This window comes from Diabrotica virgifera, chromosome 6 (assembly GCF_917563875.1).
Source record: "Diabrotica virgifera virgifera chromosome 6, PGI_DIABVI_V3a".
Classification (NCBI taxonomy): Eukaryota; Metazoa; Arthropoda; class Insecta; order Coleoptera; family Chrysomelidae; genus Diabrotica; species Diabrotica virgifera.
In genome coordinates, this window is record NC_065448.1 from 50,078,217 (window position 1) to 50,090,360 (window position 12,144).

General features: G+C 33.1%; 1 protein-coding gene across 1 annotated transcript in view; it reads left to right on the top strand.

Annotated features, from left to right (window-relative positions):
• The first annotated feature begins 5,271 nt into the window (after positions 1 to 5,271).
• The window catches only part of LOC126886954 (transmembrane and ubiquitin-like domain-containing protein 1), a 113,665-nt gene continuing 106,792 nt past the window's right edge, over positions 5,272 to 12,144 (top strand). The window contains exon 1 of the mRNA XM_050654142.1: positions 5,272 to 5,577. Within this exon, the coding sequence (XP_050510099.1) occupies positions 5,508 to 5,577 (70 nt within the window). The 5' untranslated portion in view covers positions 5,272 to 5,507. The remainder of the gene's footprint in view (positions 5,578 to 12,144) is intronic.

Sequence of the window (12,144 nt, forward strand, 5' to 3'; positions counted from 1 at the left end):
AAATGTTTTTTTCCTTTTTTTATTTCATTGTTATTATTAGTGATTGAATTAGCATTGCTATCAAGTAATGGTGTATTATTTAAACTACTATTCTTTTCAGTGTTTTCTATATTATCTAACATCTCCTCATCACCGGGGGGGTTAGCCTTCCCGGTAGTATCCCCCATAATTAACCGTGTAATGCAAAGCTGTCTCTTTTTTACCTAACTAGATAATGTATAATTTATTTTATTCAAAGAAAGTACAGGAAATTTAGGAATTCAACAGATAGGAAATTTGTTAGTTACCTCTATTATGTAGTTCCTATTTTGTTTTTGCCGCCTGCGTTTTTTTTGAATTATCACTTCCACACTGAACTGTCACACAACCGAACGTTACGAAAGCTCATACCATTTCTCAATCTCAAACCTCGAAACCGAAACTTCAACAAACTCAAAAACGAGAAGCTTTAACCAACGTTGCCAAGTCGCTAAAATCTCGAACTTTGACACCAATTTGACAATTGACAGTAATAGAGCGCGATAGTCGTGCGTGACGTCAAAACGTCAAAAAAAGTTTTCCTAACACGTTGTGTCTAGGTACACGCTAAAATGTACGCAAATAAAGAAGTTAAACTTCATCAAGCTAGTGACTATTTAGCGTGGGCAGTGACTGTATATTTTGATACACGCTATTTTGATATGTTTAGTGTTTGTTTGATAGAAAAATATTTGTTATGACCTTTAATTCTACCCATTCTACCTAACTTTTTTATTTGCGTACACGTTAGCGTATACCCTAGACACAGCGTGTTTGGAAAATTTTTGACGTTTTGACGTCACACTATCACGGTCCGTAAATATAAATAAACATCACCTTCTATTCATAGAGGTATATATTAACATAGAGGGAGCCTACCTTCCGCGCTTCCTGGCGACAGGATCTCATGGACTGGTTTGCTGCATCTCTTTCTAACACATTGTATCGAAAATCTATGATGACATTCAGTGTGAATATAGGCACGGAAGAGGAGGATAACTGTAGCAGCTTTACTATGCGTAAGAGTGAAACAGCACTAATCCAAATAAAAAAGATGGTGTCGTCACTTCGCTCTGAATGACACTCTCTCTATGCTAATATATAACTCTATGCTTCTATTTTATATTCATATATTCTAAGAAATAAATCAAATCCAAATCATAAATCATATATCCTAACAACAATAACTAAGGCCCGTATTCATAGTCGGTACTCAAGTCTGAGTCGATGCTTAAGGTCGACCTTGAACAAATTCTTATACAAATTTGTATACAAATTTTTTCAAGGTCGACCTTAAGCATCGACTCATACTTGAGTACCGACTATGAATACGGGGCTAAGTCGGGAACGGGAACGATGGATAAAAGCCAAAAAAGAAGAACAGATCTAAAATTAAAATATGAAAGAGTATGCAGTGAATATTGTACAAGTGGTAAGTTTAATGTAATTTAATTAATAAGGTTTTTAAATGTCTTCAAATAATGATAAATATGTAATAATTCAAACCTAATTATTAGGAAAGCCAGCCACTTTAGAGGATCTAAATAATGAAGATTGGATTCCAAACCAAAACATAGTGTACCAAAGCCAGGCAAGAAAAATAAATGTTGATCTAGAACGCAAGGAAATAGCTGATAAAAGAAATAAAAGTGAAGAAAATAATGCTGAGACTTCTCTCGACCATGTACTGTCCTCAAATTTTCTTCTTCTAATAGCGCTACAACCTTTTGTGGTTTTGTGCTACCCTGTCAGATACTCCTTCGACACTATCTGATGTGCATGGTGTTAAGATCTCCCTCTATGTCATCTATCTATCTTTTATAGGGCCTCCTCTTGGCCTATTTCTTTGGGGCTTCCATCTTTGGATTACTTTCATAGCTCGATTATCTGGCATTTTTTCTCTAAGTGATCAAGCCAGTTTAGTCTTTGAGATTTTACAAATCTAACAATATATGTACTCTGCATTAGTTATACAGCTCGTGTTTCATTTTAATTCTCTATGAACCATCGCTGTAATGTGTTGGACCAAATATCTTCCTTAGTATTTTGCGCTCAAGTATGTATTCTCAGTTGATTTTCATCAGTCTTTGAGAGGGTCCAAGTTTCACATCCATATGTGACCACTGGTCTAATTACCGTTTTGTATTAGACTCACGATTCAGTAACTTAATTTTCATTAAGTTTTTGTATGCATAAAAAAGACCGTCGGTCTTGACGGTCCAGTTAGCTGGGGCTCAGTCGATCGACTAGTTTAGTGGATTTGCGATTTGCGGTCGCTGGTTCGAGCCTCAGCTAGGTCATGAAATTTATAAAAGGCCAACGCCGTAGTATAAAACTCAATAGAGTCTACGGCTTGGTCTGGAATAAACTGGCGTCTGATCGGCCTATGGAGGAGCGGTACGGGAAGGGATAAGGGCTTCCGGCTTGGTGATACTCCTCCATAGATCCCTACCGAAGGGCGTTGACGCCTAAGAACGGTGTATACATACATGCATAAAAACACTTATTACTGCTGCATTTATTATTGAGCCTAGGTAGTGAAAATTGGAGGCATATTTGTAGGTATTCTGCGGTGCTAAGCCCAAAGGCGGTAACTGATTTTGTATCGAAAATGACATTTTTGTATTTCTAGGTAGGTTTCATTATATTATAATGCTTCTACAACTCCAAAGACTTTGTAAATATATTCTAGATACCCATTATAATAGTTATACAACTCTAAGGACTTGGTAAAAATATTCTAAATACCTATAACCTACGTAGAAATACAACAATCTCATTTTCGATAAAAAATCAGTTACCGCCTTTGGGCTTAGCACGGCAGTATTGTTGTCTACCTTCAGAATGTCATGTTGATTCAACTATGTGCACTCCATATATTTTGTTTTAAATTAATTTATATATTAGACCAAACATAGCAACTTCCTGTTTCAGCTCTATTTTGCTTAATACCTTTTTGTTGTGTCTTATTATGGCAACTGTTCTTAAATAATATTAAAATATTCTTGTATGATTTTTTATGGTACACAATGTAGAGTTTTTATTGATGTATTTATTTTTAGGAACAAACACCACTAACACCAGATATTTTAAATGTAGGAAAAGGAGAAACTGCTGAAACTTAACACAAAGGGGTTTGGCTAGTGAAGATTTGGATAAACAAAAGGAATTACTTTGGGCTATAGCTACATGCAGGTTTATTTCCTTGTGGCTTCCTATGTATATTCTTATGAACTATACACTTTGATATGTTTTTAGTCTCATTAAGATTTTATAATTTATTATTTTATGTATATTGTTATATTTATTATGAATAAACATTATTATTATTACGGTAATTTCCGTAATAAAGTTTAAATAAATTAACTGTAACCAATAAACCGTTTTTAATGTTAATAAATTATCAATAATGATTCCCAGATATTTTATTTGTTTGACAACTTCTATGGGTCGATTGTTGAATCATGGACCTTGAACGAAGATATGTGCCAAAAATTGGAAGCATTTGAGATGTGGCTATATCGGAGAATTCTTAAAAGCCCATGGACTGATCGGGCCACAACTGAGGAGGTCCTTAAAATAATGGGTAAGAACCGGGAGGTACTAACCACCATGGATCCAGATATGCCCTCCTAGAAGCCATTCTACAAGGAAAAATATTTGGAAAGCGAGGTATAAGAAGAAGAAGAACAACCTGGTTAAAGAACCTCAGAACTTTAGGTTTAACTGTTGCTCGAAAGTACTGCCCTGAATCATTTTCAATACAAATATTTGATCTATGGTGGATCTGCCTTTTTTGAATCCTCCCTGGTATTCACCAACCTGTCCATTTAAGTGCCTTTCCAATCTGCTTCTTATGACTGGCGAGTACCTTATGTTACGTCTAACATGAAATTCACACTGGGATTGCAGTACGGTTAAGATAGGAATGCAATTGAACACAACATCTGTGCAGCTTTTTGGCATTGCTGCAGATAAAGTGAAGATTACCATGATGATCGCCAACATTCGTTACGGATAGGCACAGCAGAAAGAAGATTGTGAGATTAATATTGATCATATTAATCTTTTGTATTAATAATCAATACTTGGGTCTAACAAATAGACAACTTATAATAGAAATATATTTTATTGTCATGGAAAATTGTACAATTTGATGGACAAAGCTTACTAAAGAGTTATAAAAAATACAAATAACAACGTTTAACTTGAACCGGTGCTCTACAAGGTTGTAATTGAGTGAAAAACACTTTAAAACCCAATGATAACGAAAACTTTCCATAGAAGGCCATAATTTTTAAATCAATCATATTTTCTTTTAATTTACTGTAAACGGCCATTATCGATCGCTTATTTTTTTTTGTTATAACAGCCTGTATATTAGCATTTATTCAAGTATTTCTATACTTTGTATCATGATACTATAAATAAAGAGATAGTATTTTCCCGTAGCTCAAATACGTCCGAGTTCGCGCATTGATTACGTAACTGGAGACCGGAAGTTAAATTTGAATTATTGTTAAAGTTAAATAGGATTTGTATGCATTATGTGATGAAATTATTCAATTAGCAAAATAACATTAAACTTCAATGTATTCGAAAAGAATTTAGTGTCGAGATTCCAGTAAAAATAACTGTCAAAGATAAAATATAAAATACAACCGCGAACAATTCAAAGTAATCGGACATTACGAATGATTACGAACCATTACGAACTTGCCGGTCTCCAGTTACGTCACGACATCCGGATGTGCAATATATTATCTTGTTATTTATAGTATCATGCTTTGTATTAGAGGTATTTTTTTAATGTGTAATAATTGTTTGATTGCTCTTGACCAACCTCATGTTTTCAAAATAAATTAATGAGTAGGTACTTTTACGACTATATAGTTCGTTTTATTGTATTCTTTAAGCCTTAGATATTACATTTGACAAACTGACAAACACTATTTTTTATCACTACGCAAATACAATTTCAATCTTATATAAACTTTTACTTTTTGTACATATCGCCTAACAGCTTAAACTTATGTTTTGAACTTTATATTGACTTTAAGATTGACTAGAACTTTATATTACTACCTTTAATAATTAAATTATTATATTACTTCATATTTATCATTAATTTCATGTTTGTGTGCTGGCACCATACATCACAAACCATACATACTCATAGACCCATACATCGTCTGGGGTCTGGGACGCGTACAAATGGCAACGTTGGTTAAAGTGTGATGTGATGTCAGATGTCAGTGTCAGTGTCAGATTGTGATTGTGTCAGTCGTCAGGTGGATTAAATAAATAATTCATGAAGGTTAAAAATACGTGTATTATTATTTCAAGCTGTTGGTAAATCAAAATCAAAATAGTAATAATTATTCTGAATAATGATCGTGTCCAGTTGGTATTGATGACAAGTAAAAAGTGGCATAAGGATTTTTCTAGAATCATAAATAAAAAATTACATCAGGTGATCTAAAAACGAGATGACCATTATTGAGGGGATAGGCGACGAAGTTACACATTTTTTTATTGCATTGTTTGTTATTGTCATAGGTAAGTAAAATAATAATAATAAATAATTTGCCTCAATACTTTTTTAATTTACTTCAATTATTTGATTTTTCGGATTCTGTAATTATGGCTGGAAATAATGATATATGAATATGATACGTTTTTCGTTATGAACTTATGAATATTTGCGACTATTGTGCAATATATAAATGCATATCCTGGTTTAGTTAAGTTTTATTTGTGGTTATAAGGACGGAACAGTATGATAGCCTTGATATTCTTTTTATGTCCAATGAGCCTCAGGATATAAAATAAATGAGATTGCTATAGGAAGTTTTTGTATCAAGTACTTTATTGTTGTTATGTTATTGAAAACAATGTTAAATACAATGTAACAATAAATAAGTGGTTTGATTGTACATATTTTTAATATTTAATCAATGTCACAGCTCATGTCATGTCATTAAATTTTATGTGTATACCTAATATATAATTTGTGATAAACTTATATTTTAAGAGAAAGTGCTTGCAACACATCTCAAATCTCTCAGTTCAATACAAACGACCTCCTTACGTATAGTTAGGTGCATTTGGATCTAGCCCTGCCGAAAGCATGTGCATTGAAGTGTTGGAACCTCCCCTTTTGAAATGACATCAGCTTTTACTCTCTTCTTATTTCACTAGAGTTTCTGCTAATCCAAAAAACCAAGTAATCAAACTCATCAATCAAGTTCCTGAAAATAATAGAGACAGATCTGTTTACCGTTTTTCACAATTAGCAAATCCTCCGTTAGCAAGTATGGACCTGAATATAACTACCCCCCCCCCCCACCTCTAATATTCCTACATGGACCAAAACACTACCTGCTTTCAATACTAGCCTAACTCGACACAAAAAAGAAGAAACTCCTAGCCATCTTCTTAGAAAATTATTTCAAGAAGCAGTAAATGCCAAACAATACAACCAAGTTCTGTATATAGATGCCTCAAAAGATTAAAAGAGTACTGGCTGTGCTGTCTATACTGAAAACATAACCTTAGCTCTATATCAGTTACCAATCAATTGTAGTATCCACACTGCAGAATTAGGTATACAGAATCTTTAAAGCTATTGAAAGGCTTTCTCCTAATACGAAATCCCTAGCAATATGCACTGATTCTCTTTCTTCAATTCAGTCCATTGCCAATATAATACATATACTCATTAAATCCGATATTCCAAAAATTCAACATATCTGTCACCAACACCACATCAAAGGAACATCAATAACCATCCTTTGGACCCCTCTCGTGTGGGGATCAGTGGAAATGAGTCTGCAGATATCGCAGCAAGAAAAGCATGTTGTTCTGACTTGCCTAGAAAAAATTCAACTTCATCAAGATCTAGGAGCAACTATGAAACAAAACACTATTAAAATCTGGCAAATTCATTGGAATGGACAAAACACAAAACTGCATATAATCCAACGCACTGTTCACTCATTTAAGATACCTACAATGACCAGAAGGGACAAACTCATCATTCAAAGACTCCAAATAGGACACACCCGCTTCACTCACGGATACCTGATGACTTCTGAAAATCCACCTGCTTGTGAACATTGTGATTCTAACTGCCTTACAGTAGAACACTTATGGTTGATTGTAGTTATTATAGACATAGACTGTATAGACTAGTACATAATATAAACTCAAGCAGATACTTAGTTCGCAGAATGTGTACAGTGCCCTAATCGATTTTTTAAAAGATTGCAGATTATCTCATCGTATATAAAAAAATATTGTAACATTGTTTGTTAAAAAAAAAACAAAGATTGTAACACTGTAGTTTTACCAAACCTTAAGTAACTTACTGTATTTATCTTAAATAATGTAATACTCCATACGTTCTTGTGCCTGTGTCAATGGCCATAGCTGTCGAGACATGATAATTTCAATAAAAACAATTATTTATTTATACGGGCAAGCCCAATTCGGTAATACATTAATAAGATATTGATAATTACAGTGTTGAATATATAAGAATAAAATGAGAGAGTACAAAACATTTAAAAAGACATGACAAAGTAAAATAATTACAAAACATTAATTACTAACAAATAACAAGGTTATGACATTGCTAAATATTTAATTTGGTTAAATGGTTCTTAAAAACATCAACAGAGTTACCAAAAAGTAAAAGGTCACCTAGGGAGTTAGCAAGTCTTAGTGTTCTAGGAACAAAAGTAAAATATGAGTAATTATATCTATGAAAAGAAATATGAAAGGTTTGAATTTGTCTTGTTGATCGTGGTGGAACAAACAACAATATTTTAGCAAGGAGTTCAGGGCAGTAATATATGCCATTGATAATATTAAACAATACTGTAAGATCTTTACGCTTCCTACGGACATCCAGAGAAGAGATATTCAAAAATCGTTCCATATCTGTATAATTATAATTGATGTGTTTTTTGAACCCAATATATCTAAGAAAATTATGTTGAACACTATCAAGTTTGTTCTTGAGGTGTAAATAATGTGGGGACCAAACTGGAGAACAGTAGACAAGGTGCGTCTTGACTAAAGAACAATAGAGCATTTTAATAGCGAACACGTTCGTGAAATCACGAGTTGTCCTTTTAACAAAGCCAAGCATTTTCATGGATCTTTGAGTAATATTGTTGATGTGATGGTTAAAGCTCAGAGAGGAATCAAGAACAACACCTAAATCTTTAATTGAGTCTACCGTATCCAATAATTGATCATTTATGGTATAATTAAATACTGATAAATGATGATTCCGACAAAACTGGATAATGTGACACTTGTTGACATTCAAATCCATCCCATTATCAAGACACCAGTTGGCTAAATCTGATTGCAATGATATTGCATCATCTTGATTATTAATGATTTGATAACATTTAAGATCATCAGCGAATAAGAGAGCAGAAGTGTTAGAGAAGCAGGTGACGATGTCATTAATATACAGGTTAAACAAAAGTGGACCCAAATGAGAGCCCTGAGGTACACCAGAGGTTACTAGAAAAGTGTTGGAGTAATGATGATTAACCCTAACGTGCTGTGCTCTATTTGTTAGGTAACTGCCCAACCACTTCAACACAGAACCTTCTATGCCATATAATTTGAGCTTATGTAACAAAAGATCATGGTTCACCCTATCAAAAGCCTTGGAGAAGTCAGTATACACTGCATCAATCTGCAACCCTCTCTCCAAAGCTTCAGACAAGGTATCAGCATAAAGCAACAAACTAAGTTCTGCTGATTTACCACAAGAAAATCCGAACTGTTGAGAATTTAGTATCCAAGAGCAGTCATAATTAAGGTAATCAGTAACAATACTCTCAAATACCTTGGGAATTGTGCCGAGAATAGAAATAGGACGATAATTCGTTATGTCAGCTTTATTACCTGCTTTGTAAATTGGAGTGACAGGATAGTTTCCAAAAGTCAGGAAATTCCCCCAACTGAAGGGATTTATTAAAAATATGATAAAGCGGCCGAGACAGAATAAAAGAGAATCGTTTAAGAAAAATGGGAGAAATACCATCTGGCCTAGTCCCTTATTGACATTAAGAGTTGAAAGTTTTTCGTATATTTTTGAAATTGGTATAATATAGGAAGATACACAGACCTTAGACTGTATTAAATTGTCATTATGCTTAAGAGTTTTATTACTAAAAACTGAAGAGAAATGGCTAGCAAATAAATTTGCAATATCGTTGCCATTAGAGGCTAGTGTATTGTTGAGTGACATTGAGACAGGCATACTATTATTTTCTTTCTTACTGTTTACAAATTTCCAAAAATTTTTTGGATTAGCTTGGATCGAAATCTCAGTTGAATGTATATAATTAGCATAACAATTTTTTGATAAAATTTTGCACTGAGCTCTAAGTTGACTAAAACCTGCGTAACTCTCAGGAGACCTGTTACTCTTGTAAATTAAATGGGCAGTCTTTTTGTCACGTATTAATTGTGTAAGTTCACTAGAATACCAACCAGGAAATTTCTTTGTACAAACTTTTTTCAATGGAACATACATATTAAGCACACAGTAAAGAATATCATAGAAAGTACCTATCATCTCGGAAAGTTCTTTATCACTTATAAGACTTAAAATCCTTTATAAAAGGTATATTTGTTAAAATAAAAAGGTATATTTTAACAAATATACCTTTTATAAAGTATTTTATGTTTTTGTAATGGTATACAGCCAACTACAGGAAATTTTTCCTCGTGGACTTATAAGACTGTCCCAATCAATTGCTTCTAAGTATTGATAAATGCAAGGAAGATTAGCTTTATAAAAATCATAATAGTATTCACCATCACCTGCAGTAGTGTTTTGATCAAAGTGTAGCTGTAAGATAGTTTCAAGTGGATGATGATATAAGTCTGGAGGAATCAATATATCAACTGCCGAGGTTATCACAAGCTCTTCTGATGAGAGAACAAGGTCTAGAATAGCGCCTCTAGAATTTGAGATAACACCAATCGCCTCCGTTTCTGCAAACGATGTATTAGGTTTAGCAGTTGCAGATGAGCAAAAGTCTTCAAGTTCCCAATCAGCTGATGGCAGGTTGTAGTCACCAAAGAGGTATAATTTAGAATTTGAATATTGTTCACCTATACTAATAAGCTGATCGAAGTGCACTTGGTACTTGTTAGGTGTAGACTTTGGTGGAATATACAATGCTCCCAAGATAAACTTACCACACAAGTGAACAAAAAGTTGCTCAATGAAGGAATCTGACGGAATAATTTTTACGGAAAATTTCTTCTTAGTGGCTATTAAAACTCCTCCCCCTCTTACAAATTTGCTAGATTCAGGTGTACGATCTTGTCTGAAAATGTTGTAATTTGTCAATCCAAGTTCAGCATCATTGAAATCGGCAGTAAGCCAAGTTAGGTATATTAAAGTAAATAAAGTGATTAATTTTAAAGTGAACTTAAAACTTACTTGTGCATTATGGTTATGTTTGTGAGAAGAAAATTAACAATTATGTAAATAAGTTATGATAAAGATAAATATATACAGGGTGATTGATTAGTGTGAGGAAGCTCAGTAGATCTGTTATAGTAAAAATTACAAAAAAAAGTTATTGACAAAAATTGTAGGCAGCTTTAAACTCCACATTTTAAAATTAGTTACAATCTTACAGGGTGTTCCATAAGATAATGGCAGACCAAACTTATGTTGTTTTAAATGGAACACCCTGTGTTTTATTTTAAATTTGAAATCTGCTTCACTTCCACATCACAACAATATAAAGTTTTATTATGTTATACCGGGCATTTAAAAAGTTGTAGCCAATATTACCTGAAAATCGTATCAAGGTTAACTCCCTGTTTAATTAAAAAGGAGTATAGGAACATTGATCTATTGCAACCATAGTTTTTTAATAATTGTTAAAAATTATAAAACATATTGGTTTTCATAATATTCTTAAATCAAATACAGGGTAAGTCAAAATGCAAGTACATTATTTTCTTGGTAATTTTAAATAGAACACCCTGTATTTTATATCACTATCGAAAAGTACTAATATCGTACTTCAAATTTTATGAAGTACTCCCTATACCTAAAGTTATCAGTTTTCTAGTTATTTTTATTTTTCCATCAAAGTATTAATTTGGTAGATATTTTAACGTTTACCAATAATTATTGTGAGTTGGCCATGATTGATTTGTCAGAAAGTGACAGTTTGAGATTATTGTTTATTAATTCAGTAACGAAATAACAACACAAAAAAGAAAACAATTTATTTCAAATAAAATTTATAAAAAATAACCGACGGAAAATTAAAAAAAAATAACAACACAAAAAAATAAAAAAGAGTAATTTTAACTTATCTTACTTAAGTAAGGTGTTCAAAATGACCTCCCAAAACATCTATGCATACTTGAAAGCGGTAATTGAAAGAGTTGCTTACATTACTAAGCATTTGTAAAGAAATATTTTGAAATGCAATTCGGATTCTATTTTTCATATCATCCCTTGTTGTTGGAGGTATTTTATATACTTCGTTCTTAACGTAACCCCAAAAAAATGAGTCCATTTTATTGAACCCTGGTGATCTTGGGGGCCACCTTACCGGTCCATCTCTTCCGATCCATCTTTCACCAAACTGATCATTAAGTTCACCACGTACTAATTCGTTGTGGAGCGCAGGAGCACCGCCATGTAGAAACCACATTTCGCTCGCTGATAACATTAGTGACGTAACTCAAAAAATACCAATTGTGACTTAATCTATTAAACATACTCCTAATATTGAACTTGATATTATGCTTTAATGACAGAAGTCTCGATACGTCAGTAATACTCTTTGACTTTTAGTTCCACTTCTGCATGCATTAGTGACGCAAGTCACTTTACTACAAACTACGTTTTTGAAGTCACTTTACTACAAAATGTTTTTGAAGTTACGTCACTAATGTTCTCACCAAGCGATTTGTTCACGTATATTAAGTGGAACCTCTTCTAATAATATAGGTAACTGATTTACGATAAAATCTAAATAAATCTCACCATTTAAGTTATCTTCAAAAAAATATGGTCCTACTACATGGTTACCGACGATACCTCCCCACACATTTAGA